The following is a 21904-nucleotide window of genomic DNA, read 5'->3' as shown; positions in this document are numbered from 1 at the left end:
TCAATCAATCAATTCAATCAATGACTGGCGGCGTCTGACACCCACCCTGTTCTGCCTCAGTGCAATCCTTTGTAAAGCCGTAACCTGGAGTCGTTTAGGGCTATTTCTCTGGCTGTGAGCTCATTTGACTAAAAGCACCTTTTTTAGTACTTTCTTGTAATTGATCAACTAACACTCAACTAACCGCCTCTGCCAGTCCTTTATACCAGCGGCCATCAGGCTCCACAACAGTGGGCAGGGTCTGCTGCCAGACATCCAACTACAACTACTATAGGAACCTAAAAAGGACAATAACTACCTTATGCATACTGCACCTTATGTGAATACAGTATATTTCAGGTAGTTAGTACCTTAATGCATTCTGCACCTTATGTGAATACAGTATATTTCAAGTAGTTAGTACCTTATGCATTCTGCACCTTATGTGAATACAGTATATTTCAGGTAGTTAGTACCTTATGCATTCTGCACCTTATGTGAATACTGTATATTTCAGGTAGTTAGTACCTTAATGCATTCTGCACCTTATGTGAATACTGTATATTTCAGGTAGTTAGTACCTTATGCATTCTGCACCTTATGTGAATACAGTATATTTCAGGTAGTTAGTACCTTATGCATTCTGCACCTTATGTGAATACAGTATATTTCAGGTAGTTAGTACCTTAATGCATTCTGCACCTTATGTGAATACAGTATATTTCAGGTAGTTAGTACCTTAATGCATTCTGCACCTTATACTGTATATTTCAGTTAGTTAGTACCTTATGCATTCTGCACCTTATACTGTATATTTCAGTTAGTTAGTTAATTATATTGACTTGTTATATTGTTTACACTGCTTGTTTTTACTACCTGTACCCCCCCCCCCTCCCCCATGCTGCTACGATGCCTGAATTTCCCCAAGGGGATCAATAAAGGAATATCTTATCTTATCAAAATGGGGCGACAGTGGCTCTGGAGGTAAAGTGGTGGTCTGGCAATCCGAAGGTTACCAATTTGATTCTTGCTCCTCCCGGGCAGCGTGTCGAAGTGTCCTTGAGCAAGACACTTAACCCCTAACTTCTCGATGAGTAGGTTGGCACCTTGCATAATTGCCTCCGCCGTCGGTGTGTGAGTGAATGTGAGGAACAAATTGTAAAGCACTTTGGATAAAAGCGCTATATAAATGCAACATTTACCATTTAAAGCTGGAACCTGGAGCATGCAGTCGTTTAGGGCTATTTCTCTGGCTGTCTAATTTTTCTTCTGAATAAATAAAATGTCAATAGCTAAAGATATCTAGTTTTTATGCATACCAAAGTACAGTTCTGTTTCTGTATGAAAAATAGAAACTGACACGTGAGCTAATGAAACACTTCACTTTTTATTGGATGAAAACATTTATTATGATGACTTTAATGCCTTGGCCTATATTATCACATGACACCATATACTATGGCCTTGTTCACAGATGGAACGGTTTACCATATTATTCACACAGACAGCGGTCGTGTTGGTCTCATGTCGCGCCCAGGTGTCTGGGAACAGGGTGGAGAGACATTCCAACCTGAGCATGATGTACTGTAAGAGCAAAATGGCTGCCGTGTGACTGACTGGTCAAAGGGATATCTCTCCCTTCTTGACACTCAATGTGCTGCTGCTGCCTCACGTGCCTCAACCCTTTCATTGCCACACGACAGCCGGTTAACCCTTTCACAGAAGGTTAGCCCTTTACTATCACACAACCGACGGCGATGCTCCATCATTAGCATCATTAGCGCCGCAACCTTCTGTCGTGTGGCAGTGAAAGGGTTAAACCAAATACTTTACTTTCATTGCGTTTAGGGATGCAACAATGAACAAATTCCACTATTAACTGTGATTAAAAACCTCACGCTTTCTTTAACACAAGCATTTTAGAAGCTATCTTATGTCTAGACTATAGTATTATAAATACGGTATTGTTTAGTTGTTATTTTAAGCTAAGCTCAGCCATTTGAATCAACATTTTAGCCTAAAAACTAGGCCTACTTTATATGACGTTATAGAATGCTTGTGTCTTTTCACCTCCATATAATGTCACAACATCAATGACTGGATAATAATCCTAATAGTGTGAACATTCCTCAGACTGTAGCTAATCGTACCATCAAAATCTCATACTGTTGGATCCCTAAATTGCATTCGAATGCGTGACAGTGTTGATTCAAACTTGATGGCCACATCATGTGATATCACTAAGGCTGAGACCACTTATCGATTTATCGATAACTGCATGAAATCGATAAGTGGCATCACATATCGATTTTCTTGCATGTGTAAAAAAAAAATAAGAAAAAAAAATACTTTATACTATACTAAAATACTAGGTGTTGTGGCATGTTTTAGTTAAAACGTCCCCATTTCATGTAAATTCTGTTGAATTGCAACTCTGCACTGTGCATTCAACATGCAGTGCACTCCTCCATCACAGCCAGAGACCACCGACTATAAAAATGAGAAGGATCACTGTGGTAGTTTTGAATGGGGAAATCTGTAACACTAAAGATGGCGGCAACGACGAATCGCTGCAAAATAAACATAAATTTGTTGTTTAAATAATAATATATTTAAAAAAAAATCAAATAAATAATAAAAAAAATACTAATACACAAATTGATATCTATCGATCATTTTGTCCCGATTTATCGATTCTTCCCAATGGCATATCGTCTCAGCCTTAGACATCACCAGCCAGGTGTGAACAAGACCAATGACAGGGATGGTGGACTGGCTTCTAGGACCCTCTAATGGGATTTTAACATGGAGCCCAACTTCCTTATTCACGAGCCTTCACATAATTCATCCATATTCACCTCATCTGGTTCATCACATGACTTATAATCACAACTTTAGGGGCTGTTCATTTATTATCAATTGAAAGGGTTGCAAATTGGGGCTTATTCATACTCAAAAACATGCGTTGGAATTAGTAAATACAAAATTGGGTATTTTTCTTTTTTCTTTTAAATAAACAGCCCCTAAATTTCATAGATTAATTGTCCAGTACACCACTGTCTCTCATCTCTCTGAGTACACATGGACAAGTGATGTTACAAGTACAGAGAATATTCATTTTCATTGCTAAGGTCTTAATATTTGAGTTGATCGACCTATCACTACTTACAGCAAGACAGTTAAGCAGATATTCACAAATGTTTGTAAAGATCAGTTCTATTGAACCCAACAACCATTTCTCCTGTAACACACAGTCCCCCTCATATCACCTCTTTTCCAGCTTGTAAATACTTATACAGGACCTGATTCTAGTATAGCAAACACAAATATGTCATTGTATTTGATTAGCAGAGGCATTTACAGCAAATACGGTATGTTGGAATAGTTATTTTTGTTCATCTACATCGACAATTACATTATAGGTCTTGGTGGAGCTAGAATATACAGATGAACACTACTACAAGAAATGCATAATTGTTCCCATGTTTGTGTTGGCCTTTTAAGATGTACTGTGCCACTGAATGAAAGCATCGTTTTGTCTAGCATCCACAATGTTAACAGGTGTGTGTTTGCAGGTTGTGGTTATTAAGCATGCTGGCCACCAGGAAGCTGGAGAGGTCTATATTTGCACATATTTACACTACTGTTGGAGACGAGAGTACAGGTAACACGGTTCCAGCACGGCTGATCATTTTGGAGAACTACAGTATTTGCTATAATTATTTCCTGCAATGGTTCAGCAGTAAAGGCTAACAGTGTAAGTGGAGCGGACAAAAGCATTAATGTGGGGTACATAAAAATAATTTACATGGCAATGTATTGTGTCTTTTGATTCCCGTTAGTCCCTTTTTTTGAAGAAAGTCCAGCTGAGTAATCATTCAAAGATTTGCATATTTCCTTGTTTGACTTCATCAAAGGTTCTTCTGTCACGACGCCTAACGGTGATGTATATCATGTGCTGAAATCCTGTCTGTCTGTTGTACGTTTTCACTATAGTTCTAACAGGCAATGGTTTATATACAAATACAAAAGAGTACAAAAAGGTCCACCTCCGTTTCGTGTGAGATTACTCGCTTAAGTGCCTCTCAAAAGGATACCGCTAGTCTGTCCATGTACGGTAAGTTCTGTTTCAATGCATACATCCATCTTCTATGGAATGTCATATGGAATAAGATGAGAGTTGTGAGTAAGTGTCTTTTATGGGAGATAGAATTGAACGCAGTGAGGGGCGGGGGAAGGGTCAACACCCGAGGTAAGGGGTGGGGGAAGGGTCAACACCCGAGGTAACAGGACCGACAGACACTCCTCGTCCACCTGAGTCTTACATTTCATTCAGGAACACAGTAGGATTTCCCATCTTAACTTAACAAACTTACAGCTCAGTTTTTTCCTCCCCCGACTTCTCGTTGATTGCGGCCGCTCGGCTCTGTGCGTCTCGCAGGCAACACGCTATGGGGCTGGGTACGTAGTTGAACGGCGTGACTCTGACCGACTTGCTGGGGGAACTGTGACGGAAATGGCCAACGCCGCCCCCCGTGTGACCGTTATCAGAGGTTCCCGTGGAGACCGTGCTGTGGCTCTTCACAGAACCGTCAGAGTCTCCATCTTGGAGGTTACTCCCGGAGGCGGCGCTGAACTTCCTGAGGAGGGCCAGTCTCGCCGCCTCCTCCGAGATGACCGGAGCCGTCTCGATTGTCGGAGACACGCCGTTGTTGTTGTTCTTGTTGTTCAAGTAGTCTTCCGTCTGGACTGTCGCATCGCTTGTCTTTCGGAATGCGAGTAAAATGGTTGGCAGTTTGCCGGGCAGTGCTGCTGCCGGTGGCGGCTTTGGCTTTTCTCCGTCAGGAGAAGGCGCCAGAGGCAGAGCATTGGCTGGCAGAGTACTTTTCAAGATCTGAGATACTTCCTCATCCCTAATCCTCCTCCAGGTGACTCTGTCGTTCATTCGGGATCCGTTTCTTGGCTGCTTTTTCTTCGTATCATCTTCACTCTTTGCTCGTCCACTTGAGTCTGAGGATGACGAGCGGAGAGATGAGCGGCTGGTCACTCTGCTCAGTACATTTATACTGGGTGATGAAGCGTGGCGCTTAAAGGTGTCTTTCTCCTGCTGCTGCTGCCTGACTCCGGACACTCTGTTAGACCCGTTTCTCTGAGCCACCCCCCTGCAGGGGCTTTCAGAGCTAGTTCTTCTAGCTGGACGTCTTGTGGAGATGTCCCGCTCACTGGAGCTTGCTCTGGCAAGAGTCGCAGTCTGCTTTTGCAGGCCTGGTTGCGACCTCTGCTCTTGCTTGGGCCCTTGCCCCTTACCTTGCGTCCTCCTTGGTCCCTGCACTGCTGCTGCCTTTAGTTCCTGACAACGGGACGAGCAGAGGAAGACTGCAGAACCAGGACATGCTCTGTGGGGCGACCCGTGCTGAGAGCAAGGCGTCGAGCGGGAGGGGCCGTCACGTCTGAGGGCAGTCTTTGACTCCTTAATGAAAGTCAATTGTCTCAAGAACCCATTACGATCAGACTCACCGCTGCTTGAATGGACAGAGGTCATCCGGACCAAGTCAAATCGATTGGCTGGAAGAATTCGTTTTCCAGTGACCTGAACGCTTTGTCTAGTCGGCTGATTGGTTACTAGTGGTGATAAAATCCTGGCTTGCCTCGCTGAATTCTGCATGAACGGTATTCGGACTGGTGACTTTTGAGTTTTATGTGCTGGGGATTTTGGGCTCTGATTCATGAAAGGAGAGCGTCCCTTCCTTTCAGGTGGACTACCTGCAGGTGAAATACTTGCTGGTGTGGCATTCTTTCTCTGAACAGATCTATTCGTTTGCGTGGGAGATGTTATCATCCTCTGTGACTGTTTTGATGGCGTAGAGCTTTGTGACGATCCAGAAGATGAGCTTTTTGGTATTCGTGGAGGCGGAGTAGAGCTTCTTTTCGGCAAAGACAACTCAATATCCTGTGGTCGGCCTAATCTGTGAAGGCTCTTTGACCTATGTTGAGCAAGGTTTGGATTTTTTGGAGCATCCGTCTTGGTTGACACTTTCTTAGGGGGTGGCCTTTGTGAAAGAGTTGTCTCTTTTCTAGGTGTATATGTCACTGTTCTTCCCCTGAAAACGACTGGCAAATTTGGAACTGGTTTACGGTGGGCAAAGTCAAGAGGTTTATTTGCCTTTTTGTCTTTAGCAAACTTCTTTTCTTTGGGTGTAAAGCTGGATGTTGACATGAATGAAATGACTGATTCAGTTTCTTCGGAGGACGGTTCTTGTGACTTTGACGCTTGTAACCCTGTGACGACAGAATTGGCACCTTCCTGTATAGCTCTCCATTCAACACTGTTGAGGTCTGAGTCTTTATCAGATGCCATGTCATCACTGTCAAAGTCCTGGTCAATGTTCCATACATCCACTGCCTTTTGCATATTATTCTGTTTATGATTTTTCTCCCCTTTCTTCTTTCTGGCTGAGAGCTTCTTTCTCTGCTTAGGCATGGCTGATGTTATGCATCTCTGAAGAAGATCATCTTCTGAATCCATACTAACTGAACTTGGAGAGCTTTGTCCCTCATATTGGATGTGCATAGGCCTCGCTTGTTGGACCAGGCACGATTTGTTGTGTCTGTTTTTGGCCCATATTTGCTGGGCTTTTGATTTACGATCCTCAAACTCAGCATCACTCAAAGAACTGAGGGAGGAGCTTAGCGAATAACACGGCGGGGATTCATCCTTGATGAGAGTCTGCTTAATTTTTTGAAACCCTCTGGGCTTTGCTTGGGAATTGTCGATCTTACCAATATTTGTCATGCTGCGAGAGAGAGTATTTCTATTCACCTCCCTCGTCTGCTTTCTGCCCGTTCGTCTCATCATCCCTTCTTCTTTGTCTTTTTGGTCATCATAAAAGCAGTAGATGGCTTCCTCAGTGGGCGATAAATGTTGCATAGGTTGAAAAGCTGGATTTCCTTGCAGTGAACCCATATTTCGGTTCCCTTCTGTGTTTTTCTTTATGACAGGTAATTCCAGTTTCCTTGCTGGAGCTTGTCCATGCCTCTGCCTTTGTTGATTGGGAGACTGATCGCGATTTCTCTGACTAGCCACTCTATCAGCTACCTCTTTGCTCTGCATCAGTACTCTCTGAGTAGGAATGACATGTCTTATTGTTCTGCTCATTTGACTGACTTGAACGTTGGATTGGTGGCTCGTCCTGTTGGGTTTGTGAAAGTGTGAGAAGATCCTAAGGTCTTCGATCCTTTTTGCCTCATCATCAACCAATTCCTGTTTGTTCATACTTTTCACTCTCCAGTCTTTTGCTGCCCTTTCCTTCGCGGGATACTGAAGTGTTTCATCACTTAGTGAAGTTGTACTGGAGAAGTTGACAGGGGTGCCCTCTGCAGAATCGGTGAATGATGAATCATCAAGTTGAAATTCCTTCTGTGGCATGACAATCCTTCTCCCTGAAGTCATTTGGATGGTACCATTTGGGAGCATCATGTACACAGGCAGATGTACAGGTTTTCCTGTCTGGGAGTTTAGAATATGGGGAGGTAAAGTGGTCATCAAGGAAGATCTTACTCTTCTGAATTTGGAGGGCATTGCTGAATTGATGCATTCTTTGAGGATTTCTATGTCATCGTCTGAATTTCCCTCACTGTATCTCTCCCCATGGTCCATTAAATGCTCATCTTCTTCTGGGAATGGATGGTTCTTGTCATTTTGCTGAAGCAGGGGGGTCAATTTAAGTTCCACGTCTTTCTGTATGTAGTGCTCATGGAGCGGTAGAGCACTCAAGCTGGAGGCACAAGAGAAGTTCTCTGTAGGCTTTTCAACAGTGAAGTAGATCATCGTGTCCAAGTCAGGAGGCAGGTTAAACCTTTCCTTGAAGTCTGCAACCTCCATGAACTTACGCAAGCTGCTTTCCCACTGACCTGCTATTCCAGCATTTTGAGCTTCTGGCCCATTTGGCTCAACACAGCATGGTGTCTTACTTCGGCTTGGAGGCATGGTTTGACCTGGGCTGTCAGGAAGATCGCTTGGGCTAATGGTTCCATCAAGCATTTCACTGCATGGATCACTCTGTATCGAGCTGGCAATTGAAGGGGCCTCAAAGCTACCCAGTGAACTAACTGAGCTACAACGACTCATGACCAAAGGAGTCTCATGGATATAATTTTCAGAGGAGCTCGATGGCGATCTATCTTCAAGTAAGGCCGGTGACACTCCCCTGAGGAACACTTTTTCCTTTTTGGAAGGACGGGGGATTTCAATAGGGAGAGTCTCTTTTCCTGGGAAGCTTTTTGAATCGGTCACCAGCAACTGACTATCACTTAGATCCTCCAGGGTTTCATCCTCCTCGATTGTCTTTACCACTTCCCCATCCTCCAATTCAATGATCTCCAGAGATGAGTCACTCTCCAGTTCATTTTCACTTTGACTCTGTCCATCAAGGCCTCCGTCGCCGGAGGAGAGGGAGGACAGGGAACTGCAACGTGAGAAACAAATAGGCGTGTTCTCCACTGAGTACTTCTGCACCGTCTCCTGTGGCCCGATTGTAGGGCTTCTAGTGGAACTCATGGGAGAAAACTTGGTAATACTCCCCCCCGTCATTACGGTTGGGACCCAGGCTTGCCTCCTCATCGCTTGAGCAGCCTGAACATTGATGGCTGTCTTCGCTACACCGAATTTGGCCACACTTTGAATCAGAGGGACCTGTTGATATGAAGGGGACAGCTTTATAGACGTCATGCTGACATCAGAGACTTTAGTTGAGGCGCTGACTGGTGTTTGTAGCGGTGGATCTTGATTCTTATCTGTGTCTGTGCTACTGAGCTCTGGAGCTTTCACCTCTCTGTTATCCACAGTATCTCTTTCTGGAACATCCATTTGGCTTGCCAGAGGCCCTACATTAAGATACTCCTGATGAGCAACCTTGAGATCAAGTTGGTTTGGCCGTTTCTGCATGGTTACAGCTCTTGCTGAGGGTCGAATCTGATCCTTACTACCACAGTAGCCATCGCTAGTGCTGCCACTATTTAGACTGTCTGTAGATAGGCTTGTGTGGGCAGTTTTGAGGCGTAGAAGGGCATGCGCTCTACTGAGACGTTCTCTGTGATGCAAGCTGCTTGTGTCAGAGAGACGGCAAGGGGAGCATGATTTGGCCCGGGCTTCATGCAATTCATCCAAACCACAAGGCCAGTCTGCAAAGTGGTCCTCAGAACTGAGGCTGAAACTGTCCTCAGAGGATGTATGCATGGCGATGTCCTCCACAAGCCTATCAATCTTGGCCACAGTGTTAGTGATCTTTTTTGCTAACTTCTCAGCAGCAGCCTCGTTATCGGGAGGTGCATGCCTTTTCCCCGATGTCTGAGGTGGCTCCACATCCCTTTCAGGTTCATTGTCCTTCTTTCGCGGCTGGTTTTGGAGGAAGTTAGAATTGGTCAGAAACATGGAAAGCATGGAGAAACTCCCAGTATCGAGGCTACTTGAAACATTAGGAGCCTCGTCATCATCAAAGCAACCAGAATCTGATGCATAGTCCTTTGCCAGACTCTCAATGTGACGCAGTGGCTTAATGAGGCTCAGGTGCTTAGGGCTTTGTTTGTCAATGGTATCAAAGGTCTCTGCCAGGTGCTTTGCATCTAGCTCTGCCTCCAGTGCCTTCTGCTTCCTCATGTAGAGGGAGGGCATACAGGATCCAGGAGATATGAGAGCAGCATCCTTATATTTGAGGGGTCGGTTGGTGAGGAGGTTCCTTAGAGCTGCGGCACTTCCCATGGCTATCATTTTGTGCTTGGAGTGGATGAGGTTGCGCAGCATGCTAACGGCCCCTAGGTCCCACAGCAGCTCCTGGTCCTTGGGACTGCGGGCAGAAAGGTTCCAAAGAGTCCCACAAGCATTGCTCACAATGGTCAGGCTGTGGGAACGTAAATGCTGCAGTAGAGTTTGGAGGCAGTTGTGGTCCCTGAGGATTTGCCTGTTAAAAAAGAATGTGGAATAGATGAAGAATAACTCACCCATGTTTAGCAAACATTTCTTGAATGTGACAATTGGTATTTGAGTTGAAGAGACATACCTGTAATCTTCTCTTGTGGCCACAAGACTGGACACATTGCGCAAGATTCCACCCCCACTCTCAATGATGGCCAGTGAGTTGGTCTGACATCTGTAGGTGAGGGTGCTGACCAGGAATCCCAGAGCTCCATCCACTGAGCATATTGCCACCTTGTTTTCAACGCTGTGAGCTGAAAGGTTCCACAGAGCGCTGAGAAGACTCTTCAAGGTGGATTCCTGAAATAGAATGGTTCACAAAGTCAGAAAATCACTTTCTAGAAGTATAACATAATCTGACTTATATACTACTGTAGTCATTCTATAGTTTCCATGATGTCTATATTAGACTTTGCCCTATCGGTTCACCCTTACTTTTGTGGCTTGAAGGGCACAGGTTATCAGTGCAGCCACACTTCCAATATCTCTGAGGACGTTCTTGCAGGTGATGTCTGCGCGCCATGACAGATTTCTCACGATACTTGATACAACTTGGTGTAGTTCCTCATTGTCAGAAGCCAGTTGAGCCACAAGGGCCTGGAGACAGTTTTTCTTGGAGCAAAGAGTAGCCTGTGTAGAGAGAGACCAGGAATAAGTGAAATGCCCAGGGTTCCCACAGACATTGCAAAATAAAATTCAAGGTCTTTTAAGTACTTTTCCAAGCACAATTTTTTTTATTTTCAAGGATGTCACTTGAAGGATACAATTCACTTTTAAATGCTGTTTTTTTAAAGCATCTCCTTGTCCCGCTTGCCAGCTAGAGCAAGCTAGAGCATCACACGCGAAGAAATGAGGAAAAGCAGTTGGAACGCGCGAGACGGCGACTCAATGGGAATGGTTGATTTGAATTTCAATGATTTTTTAAGCACCTTGTAAAAAAATTGGCTGTTTTCAAGAAAAATCAAGCACTTTAAGCACTTCAAGGACCTTTTGCGAAGCCTGTGCCTGTACAGTTCATACTTGAACACGTTCTCTTTAATGAAATGATCACGGTATGCTCTCGGACACGGCCGTACCTTGTTGGCCACGTCTCCAAACGTGAGGTTAGTCAGCGCCATGCCTGCGTATCGTCGGAGGGCCATGTTGATGGGGTCGTTATGCATGCCATACATCTCCTGGTCCTGATGAATTAGATCTGCCACAACCTGCAAACCTCCTAGAAAAGAACACAACAATTATGTGACAGGTACTGATCAGTGTGCATCAACGCAATCACACTACTGTTTTGTTGGTGTTAAGGCGAGACAGTACCTAATAGGCAACATACATATTTTAATAGATATCACTATGCAACTTTCCCAGTTTGTTATGTACATAAAAACTAAAAAAAATGTATTGCAAGTTTTCTGAATTGTATGTTTATATATGCAAATGAGGCACTTCCTCATTAAATATGCTCACATTTGCATGTATCGCCAAGTCTCGCATCACCAACATGGATAATGCCAGATAAAAAAACGTGGTTTCATTTTGTTGATACATTCAAAAAGACACTTTTCACAGAAGGGATTGTGGCTATGTCCTCTTATCAACCCATACATCAGGAAATACTGTCTACTGTCATAAAATAATATATAATATAAATATAAAATGTACTATAAACTCGGCTACGAATGATATATCAACAAACCCTTTTGTAACTAGAAGGAGGATATGGATAGGAAGAAATTTGGAAAGTTTGGTGTAGTACTAGGGAAATGGAGTTTATTTCATTTTATTTATCTTTCTTTTCTTCATTTAAAAAAGAATAAAAATATAAACCCTTTGGTCATAGGAAAGGAATTGATGGACATTTTCACATTTCACAAACGATTGGAGTCTAAGGGAAAGATGTGAAATGATAAAAGGACATGATTGTTTTCACGAATAACTGCTGTATTGTGATTGTAATAATTGTGAATGAAGAATGCAGAAACCAATGACCACTTTTTTTTTTTTTTTTTTTTTTTTTTAACTTTTTTCAGAAAACGACCTCAAGGTTTTGTATTGTAATTGTGATCTATGGACACAATCAGACAAAAGTAAGTAAAATAAACAACTAATTGTGTGTTTTAAATATTTTATTGCCACTAGTTTGAAATAAGACATGTTAAGGATGCAAAATATAACAAAATCTCCATATTTCCGAAAGAAAAACAAAAAGGCGATTTCGGCGGTACTGTCTCGCCTTAAAGCTTGCCTTATTGATATCGTTTTGGCTTTAAAGTGATAATTGTGGTGGCGAAATGCTATATCATCACCCATCCAAGCAATTACACAGTATACAGCCAACAGAGACAGGCAGAGGGTGGACTCTTTTCATTATTCAGATTTGAACGCTGTCTATGAAGAACCCAGAACAAGGACTACAAACAGAACCTTTCTTGATCTTCTTTTCTTTTTATTGAAATATATTTTGAACCACAAATGTCTTCTATATATTATGCAATTGTGGCGCCTGCTGGCCGTAAGCGGTACTGTCTTTGCTCTGTCGCGTCCCGTGTGCTTTCTTTTCTTGCATGCAGCGTTTCTGCAGAGCTACATTCTGGTTTCTTGGTGGTCAAGGTGGCTGCATAATTTGTTTTCCAGTGTAGCAAGAAATACCCCACGGTCTGTGCACACAGGAACGGTCACATCTCATTCATTCTAGGCATATGTCTGATATCACGAGAAGGCTGAGCAAGCTGCTGCTCGCACCAGACCATTTTGAGGATGTAGCAGAGAAAGTGAGTGGTGTGTTGAAGCGGCAGGGGTCTCAGTTTGTTCTGTACACCAGGGGCGTATCTAGACCCAGCACTTCAGTAGGGCACAGAAGGGCACCAAAAACTTTGAAGAACTTTGAAGAAACGTTGAAAAAAATGTGGCCGGGTTTGGCCGGTTTGTGGGCGAAAATGGGTGGATTTTGTAACAATTTTTTTTAAACTTTATTTCGGTTTTAGGGTTAGGGTTATGTTATTTAATTATTTTGGGGAGCCAGCCCCCCAAACCCCTAAAATACATAGAAATCTATGCATTTTGGAACAGTTACTATATATATAGTCAAGAAAGCATTTAGACATACTTAAAGTTTAAAGTGCTTTACTTGCATTGAACATTGCATTGAACATTGAACATTGAGGAGACATCATTAGAAAGCACAATGTATGTTTCCATAGTTACGCAGATGACACACAATTGTACATCTCCGCTGAACCAAATGATCACACAGCTATAAACTCCATTTCCGCCTGTCTCTTAGCAATAAACAAATGGATGACGAACAACTTCCTAAAATTAAATGAGGGCAAAACTGAAATCCTACTAGTCGGTCCTATAACAAAAAGAGAAATGTTACAGAGCAATATGGGGCAACTTACTCCTTGGATCAAACCCGAAGTTACAAGTAAGTAACCTACACTGGCTTCTGGTAACATTTAGAATAGATTTCAAGGTCCTCCTCCTTATATACAAAGTATAAACATTGTGATCATCTACTACTGGTCTATTGAAGGTTCCAAGCCACAGTCTAAAGAAAATCAGGGATGCAGCCTTTGCTAACTATGCACCAAAGTTATGGAACACACTACCTATGGACATTAGGGAAGCTAGATCTCTTAATATTTTCAGAAATAAGCTAAAAACGTACCTCTTCACCATAGCCTTCTAATACACCCCGCTGTTGATTGTACTGTAGCACTATTTTACTCTGGCCATTCTATTGCATAATTTTACTATCTATTCTACTATTCTATTATTGCACTGTATTATTGGTGTGCAAACCAGTCAACTTACAAAAAATTGCCTGTTGGAGGATTTCAACAAGATAAATGCAGTGCAAAATATTTCACTATAATATTTCAAAGCGAAGTAAAAAATATTATAATAATTATTTGATCATGTTAAATGATCATTTGATCATGTTAAAAAAAAAGGGAAAATAAAAAACATTTGTTAATTATTATTATTTTTTTTAGTGGGGCACAGATGATCATCAGTAGGGCACGTGCCCTACTGATAGTGGACTAAATACGCCGATGCTGTACACCCTCCAGAACTTCACTCATTAACACCAACCTAATTCATTCATGGCTCGTCGATACTCCTCTTCAAAGGAAAGCTTCATGACTGCACACATGGCCTGGCAGGTCTGGGGGTCGACGGGTTCAGGAATGTCTGGAAACAACAGAACAGATAATGGTCAAATCAACCAATGAATCATTGTAGGGCTCTGGGCAATCAACCAATTAATCAATGTAGGGCTCTGGGCAATCAACCAATGAATCAATGTAGGGCACTTTTGTATAGCAAATTAATGTTTAAAAGAAAATATAAGTGAAAATAACATTTTCAGTTTGATACTTAATCACGTCACCATGCAGGCCAATGGTGAGCACTGTAAGGGGATTTTCTATAGCAGAAGATATTGTCATATAATATTGTTTGTTATTGAAAAACGTCCCACAGGATATTGTGATCCCCCGACCCCCCCCCCCCCCCCAACCTATTGCCTGGCCCTAAATCAATGCAATCTATAAGGGTGCGACAGTGGCTCGGGAGGTAGAGCAGTCGTCTGGTAATCCAGAGGTTCCCAGTTCAATTCCCGCATCCTCCCGGCCAGTGTGTCGAAGTGTCCTTGAGCGAGACACTGAACCCCCCTAACTGCTCCCGATGCCTGGTGCCCTCCGCCGTGAGTGTGTGAGTGAGTGGGTGAGTGAATGGGTGAGTGAATGGGTGAGTGGGTGAGTGAATGGGTGAGTGAATGGGTGGACGTGAGGAACAAACTGTAAAGCGCTTTGGACCAAAGCTGCTATCAGAGCTGTGAATCTTCACTGGCCCCACGATTTGATTCGGTTACGATGCATCTCCTCGATGCAGCTCAATAATATATTACATCCTCAATTTTATAATCTATATTACTGCACGTGGCTACTTTTTCATCAATTAATACAAGCAGTCAGATAAATTAACTTTTATTTAGAAAGTTCTTAAATCAGAATTTCTAAATAAATGTCTTTAGTAGTGTTGCATACTAGAAAGGTATCTCGATACCCAGCTGTTAAAAACGGTTCAATACTCCATTTTATTAGTATCAATACTTTTAGAATAGCCTGATGCTGTATTTTCTATGAGTTGAGTGGATGCATGACCAGAGCACTAGCTTTAATAATATAATAATAATTGTAACTGAGGGGTACAATTCCCTGACTGTATTGAGAGTATGGTATCATTAAACCACTACTTAGTTATGTACTTTAATTACTGGCCATACAGTACACGGTATATCTGGTGAACACCCACACAAGAATACGGCTTAACAAAGAAAGTTCTATTTGGAAGTATTTATTATTAGAGCAGCAACAATAGGTTACAATATTGAGAATTATGAATTGCGCTTATATGGCGAAGAACACTTAAGTAGGTCAAGAGTGTAAGTCCATGAGCATCATAAGATGGGTATAACTGACACCACCTGTAGCATAAGAATTACATAAGGCACACTCGTAGTCAGCTGGAGATACTAAGGGGGTTCCCTCCGGTTGTAAGCCAGCAGGGGAGAGGAATGGTCGGGAGCAAAGTCTGGATCAACGAGGAATAAAGAGACTCCAGATACAGGAGACAGTGCAATAATCCTTTGGTCCGTAGACAAAGCAACAGCTATACTCCGGTATGCAAGACAGCATGGAGGAAAGCTAGCCAGCCTCTGTGGGTCCTAGAGGCGGGCTCGATGGTGCTCCTCACAGGGTAGATCCCACACAGCAGTGGGGTAGACGGTTCTCTGCTCCAGCAGCCACAGTACCAAAGCAATATAATCCAGCCGGAAAAGGCTCTGCATTCGCCGGTGTAGGTTCTCCGGTGTACATATCCAACGGTTCTCGTCTAGGACTCCTCGGATGGCGGCACGAGTTTAGGCCGCCCAGCCTGGATAAGTGCACTAGTTCGGTACGACGAACCGGTGGTAATGCTGGTCACTGTAGAACGGTAGCCGCACGATACACTATAAATAATAGACTATTACTTTACAATAGAATAAGTCGAACTCGACGATACAGCGTTAAACTCTGACACTTTAGCTATCTATTCGCACGCGGTTCTTAATGCTCTATTTAGGGGCAAAAGGGGCCCACTTCACGGCACGTTGTATCGTGGTGAAGGCTTCAACGTTTTGGTCCACCAGGTTTTAGGCTAAGAATGCTTCTGTATCCACCTGCGACGTATTTATACGTAAGGTGAATAATCTAGTGCCAACCTCAGTTCTGTCTCGTATTACTGCGCAAACCTGGACATGTTGAGACATGTCTTAGCGGTAGCTTTGAACCTGCCATTGGGGGTATGGCCGTTGGCGCCTAGGGGTCGCTGTCCAATAGGAGAACGAATATTATGGTCTGGCCTGTACCTAGGTAAAGGGATATTCCGTGTATATATACAAAGAATATACAAGGGATATCAGACGATATACAAATATTATACAATATATCTCAAGTAATAAATATATATATTCGGTTTAATCTGACCCTTTGTAACAGCCGCCTCCTAATTAGTCCGCACCTAATTAGATAAGCAGAGACAGATTAACCGTCTTGTCCACTACTCAATGTCCGTTGTGAGGAGTCGGGCAATTCACAAAGTCAGTGGGTCATGGTCGTCAGCAAGGGAGTCAGGTAGCCTTGGCAACTCTATCAGCCTCGCCACGGGTCGGGTGTATGTCCGTCCCTGGACGAGCACTTCTGCCGCTCTGACCTTTCCGTCGGCACCAGTGATCACTTTGCTTACGCGGCCGGCCGGCCACATAGCTCGGGGTAGTGACTGGTCTATGATCATGACGACTGTGCCCTCCGTCAAATTGTCTCTTTCTTTTACCCATTTCTGGCGGGTCTGTAGAGACGGTAGATAGTGGAGGAGGAAACTGTTCCAAAACTTGTCCGCCAATACTTGACTGTACCTCCACATTCTTCGGCCGTTCGCTTCCTCAGGTCTGTACACTGTCTGGTGGAGCGCGGGGTCCAGCCGCCCCATCAAGAGAGTGTTGGGGGTGACTGGGTCGACATCTGCTACATCACTTGAGACGTAACCGAGGGGCTTTGAGTTCAATACTCCCTCGATCTCTGTGAGGACTGTCGTGAGGACTTCTTCCGCCACGGTCTGGGCCCCAAGCACGGCGTACAGGGCTGTCTTTATTGAACGTACTTCTCGTTCCCAGGTTCCCCCGAAGTGAGGGGCGTTCGGGGGGTTAAACTGGAAATCAATCTGAGAGGGAGCGAGGTGGGTCTTAAGTTCTGGGCCCATAGCTTGGAAGCTCTCTCTCAGCTCTCTTTCTCCGCCTTTGAAGTTTGTCCCGTGATCAGACAATAATATAGACGGTTTTCCTTTCCGCGCTGTGAATCTCCGGAAGGCCATAAGGAATGAGTCCGTACTCATGGTTGGAAGGAGTTCTATGTGTATCGCTCGGGTGGTCATGCATTTGAATACAATACCCCACCTCTTCTCCGTCCCTCTTCCTTTCTTCACATACAGCGGGCCGAAGCAGTCCATACCGGTGGAGTGAAAGGGCTTGTCGCCGAGTCGGAGGCGACAGGGGGGTAGGTCAGCCATCCTGGGTATACTGGGCTGTGCTCGCCACTTGCGACAGTCTAGACAGGTAATGCTGGTCACTGTAGAACGGTAGCCGCACGATACACTATAAATAATAGACTATTACTTTACAATAGAATAAGTCGAACTCGACGATACAGCGTTAAACTCTGACACTTTAGCTATCTATTCGCACGCGGTTCTTAATGCTCTATTTAGGGGCAAAAGGGGCCCACTTCACGGCACGTTGTATCGTGGTGAAGGCTTCAACGTTTTGGTCCACCAGGTTTTAGGCTAAGAATGCTTCTGTATCCACCTGCGACGTATTTATACGTAAGGTGAATAATCTAGTGCCAACCTCAGTTCTGTCTCGTATTACTGCGCAAACCTGGACATGTTGAGACATGTCTTAGCGGTAGCTTTGAACCTGCCATTGGGGGTATGGCCGTTGGCGCCTAGGGGTCGCTGTCCAATAGGAGAACGAATATTATGGTCTGGCCTGTACCTAGGTAAAGGGATATTCCGTGTATATATACAAAGAATATACAAGGGATATCAGACGATATACAAATATTATACAATATATCTCAAGTAATAAATATATATATTCGGTTTAATCTGACCCTTTGTAACAGCCGCCTCCTAATTAGTCCGCACCTAATTAGATAAGCAGAGACAGATTAACCGTCTTGTCCACTACTCAATGTCCGTTGTGAGGAGTCGGGCAATTCACAAAGTCAGTGGGTCATGGTCGTCAGCAAGGGAGTCAGGTAGCCTTGGCAACTCTATCAGCCTCGCCACGGGTCGGGTGTATGTCCGTCCCTGGACGAGCACTTCTGCCGCTCTGACCTTTCCGTCGGCACCAGTGATCACTTTGCTTACGCGGCCGGCCGGCCACATAGCTCGGGGTAGTGACTGGTCTATGATCATGACGACTGTGCCCTCCGTCAAATTGTCTCTTTCTTTTACCCATTTCTGGCGGGTCTGTAGAGACGGTAGATAGTGGAGGAGGAAACTGTTCCAAAACTTGTCCGCCAATACTTGACTGTACCTCCACATTCTTCGGCCGTTCGCTTCCTCAGGTCTGTACACTGTCTGGTGGAGCGCGGGGTCCAGCCGCCCCATCAAGAGAGTGTTGGGGGTGACTGGGTCGACATCTGCTACATCACTTGAGACGTAACCGAGGGGCTTTGAGTTCAATACTCCCTCGATCTCTGTGAGGACTGTCGTGAGGACTTCTTCCGCCACGGTCTGGGCCCCAAGCACGGCGTACAGGGCTGTCTTTATTGAACGTACTTCTCGTTCCCAGGTTCCCCCGAAGTGAGGGGCGTTCGGGGGGTTAAACTGGAAATCAATCTGAGAGGGAGCGAGGTGGGTCTTAAGTTCTGGGCCCATAGCTTGGAAGCTCTCTCTCAGCTCTCTTTCTCCGCCTTTGAAGTTTGTCCCGTGATCAGACAATAATATAGACGGTTTTCCTTTCCGCGCTGTGAATCTCCGGAAGGCCATAAGGAATGAGTCCGTACTCATGGTTGGAAGGAGTTCTATGTGTATCGCTCGGGTGGTCATGCATTTGAATACAATACCCCACCTCTTCTCCGTCCCTCTTCCTTTCTTCACATACAGCGGGCCGAAGCAGTCCATACCGGTGGAGTGAAAGGGCTTGTCGCCGAGTCGGAGGCGACAGGGGGGTAGGTCAGCCATCCTGGGTATACTGGGCTGTGCTCGCCACTTGCGACAGTCTAGACAGGTCCGCTGGAAGCGTTGTACTGCTTCTCTTCCTTGCAGTATCCAATAGCGACGTCTGATCTCAGCGAAGACTCTCTCTGCCCCAGCGTGGTGCACGTCCTCGTCGTATTTCTTTATGATGAGCTCTGTGACCTTGTGTCGGCTGTTGAGAACTATAGGGAACTTGACGTCATCCGTTAAGTCCGGGGCCATTCTCAGACGACCACCCACTCTGATGAGATCATGGGCGTCGCGCTCAGGGGCCAAGTGGAGCAGTCTGCTGTCTGACGGGACTGGCTTTGATCCCTGCAGACAGTCTAGCTCGTCGGGGAACGAGTCTCTTTGGGCTCGCTGTAGCAGAAGGAGTTCTGCTTCTTCGTAATTAGCTGCATTAATGTCAGTAGTGGACGGAACCTCTGGGTGGTGCCACAGGAATGTCTTTAACTGCACACTCTCAAGGGTGGGGCAGTCGTCTATGTTGGGATCTGTGGGGACGAGTGTGTGTGTCAACCCACAGAACATAGATTTCTTCTTCTCTGCCTCCTCTTCACTCGCCTCCCGTGGGGTGGGTGTAGGCCACTCTTCTTCCGGGAGCTTGAGGAACTCGGGACCGTCACTATAGAGATTGTGACGGGTGAGGTCATCCAGGGACATTCCCCGTGTGATGACGTCGGCTGGGTTCTGCTTTGTGTCCACATACCTCCAGCATGCTGCTTCTGTTAAATCTTGGATCTCTGTGATTCTGACTCCCACGAAGACCTTGTATCTACACGAATCGGACTGGATCCATGTGAGTACGGTCATGGAGTCTGACCACAGGATTGTTCTTTGCACCGGGATGGTGAGTTCACGTTGGATTAACGTGGCGAGTTGCGCTCCTACTAGGGCTGCGCAGAGCTCTAGACGCGGGATCGATTGTTGCTTGCAGGGGGCTATCCTTGAACGAGCCAGGATGAAGGCGGTATGTATTTCTCCTCCCTCCTCTCGGGCCCGCAAGTAGGCCACCGAACCGTAGGCTACTTCGGAGGCGTCGCTGAAGACGTGCAGGTCCATCTGACACGTCTCCAGCCGCACTGTGGGTGGGAAGTAGCTGCGGTATGTTGACACCTGGGAGCGAGTTGAGTTCTGTTTCCCACTCTCTCCATGTGGAAGCAAGGTGGTCGGGTATGGGGTCGTCCCAGCCCTGGTCCTTGTCCCACAGCTCTCGCACAATCATTTTTGCCCTGGTGGTGTAAGGTAGAATACAGCCCAACGGGTCATATTTTCTGGCGAGTGTTCTGTATACGCTCCGTCTGGTGGTCGGTAGTGAAATCGACCTTCCCTGCTCCTTGGTCAGGGGTGTGTGTCTATAATGGAGCGAGTCTGTTTTGAAGAGCCAGACTAGTCCTAATGTCATTTCTTGGGCTTCACCTGGGATGGTCGCCATCCAGGTCTCGCTGCTTGCTGCCTTGTCCTCTGGGGAGAGGCTGCGCAGTACTTGAGGGTCGCTGCTGGCCCACTGCCGGAGATCAAAGCCGCCTTTGATCAGGGAGGCTCGGAGCTTGAGTAAGAGGGCCTCGGCCTCTTCTGGCGTCGAGACGCTTTGCAGACAGTTGTCCACGTAGAAACTCCTCTCTACACTTTGTCGGACCTCCTCGTCGGCTGCTGGGTCCTCTGCGATGTGTTTTTGCAGTGCGAACGTAGCACAGCATGGGCTGCATGTGGTTCCGAAAGGGAGGACTTCCCATTGATAGATGGATGGTTGCTCATCCCCGATCCTCTCTCTCCATAAGAACCGCAGCAGGGGCTTGTCCTCTTCCACTAGTCGCACCTGCAGGAACATCCCTTTGATGTCGCCGCTGATGGCCACCTTGTTCTGGCGGAAACGTAGCAACACGCCTAGTAGAGAGGGGCCGAGTGTTGGACCGGGCAAGAGTTCTTTATTCAGATTTTGTAATCCGATCTGGTAGCTGCAGTTAAACACAATACGATCCTTGCCGTTGTGGTGGACCTTGTGGTGGGGAACGTACCATGATTCGGTCATCTGATCGGCCTCTTGAATGTCAATTTTCTTTATGTGTCCCGCTGTGATTAGCTTGTCAATCTCAGCGCGGTACACAGTGGCTTGAGCGGGGTCTCTGGCTAGACGCCGCTCGGTGTTCAGTAGATATCGCTCCGTCGCTTCTTTTGAGGCGTCGCTGAAGACGTGCAGGTCCATCTGACACGTCTCCAGCCGCACTGTGGGTGGGAAGTAGCTGCGGTATGTTGACACCTGGGAGCGAGTTGAGTTCTGTTTCCCACTCTCTCCATGTGGAAGCAAGGTGGTCGGGTATGGGGTCGTCCCAGCCCTGGTCCTTGTCCCACAGCTCTCGCACAATCATTTTTGCCCTGGTGGTGTAAGGTAGAATACAGCCCAACGGGTCATATTGTCTGGCGAGTGTTCTGTATACGCTCCGTCTGGTGGTCGGTAGTGAAATCGACCTTCCCTGCTCCTTGGTCAGGGGTGTGTGTCTATAATGGAGCGAGTCTGTTTTGAAGAGCCAGACTAGTCCTAATGTCATTTCTTGGGCTTCACCTGGGATGGTCGCCATCCAGGTCTCGCTGCTTGCTGCCTTGTCCTCTGGGGAGAGGCTGCGCAGTACTTGAGGGTCGCTGCTGGCCCAC

The 21904-nt window shown here is 45.5% G+C and overlaps 1 protein-coding gene across 1 annotated transcript in view; it reads right to left on the bottom strand.

Moving 5' to 3' along the window:
* Positions 1-4351: 4351 nt before the first annotated feature.
* Positions 4352-21904, bottom strand: part of apc2 (APC regulator of WNT signaling pathway 2) — a gene marked incomplete at both ends in the record, with an annotated part of 73389 nt that continues 55836 nt past the window's right edge. Inside the window, 5 exon segments of the mRNA XM_084311508.1 lie at positions 4352-9935; positions 10035-10249; positions 10385-10579; positions 11026-11165; positions 14042-14140. Coding sequence (XP_084167634.1) covers positions 4352-9935; positions 10035-10249; positions 10385-10579; positions 11026-11165; positions 14042-14140 — 6233 coding nt within the window.

This window comes from Notolepis coatsorum, assembly GCF_963971535.1.
Source record: "Notolepis coatsorum genome assembly, chromosome: 3".
In the NCBI taxonomy this organism is placed as follows: Eukaryota; Metazoa; Chordata; class Actinopteri; order Aulopiformes; family Paralepididae; genus Notolepis; species Notolepis coatsorum.
The sequence above is the reverse complement of the archived record's forward strand: the minus strand, read 5'-3'. Positions and strand labels throughout refer to the sequence as shown.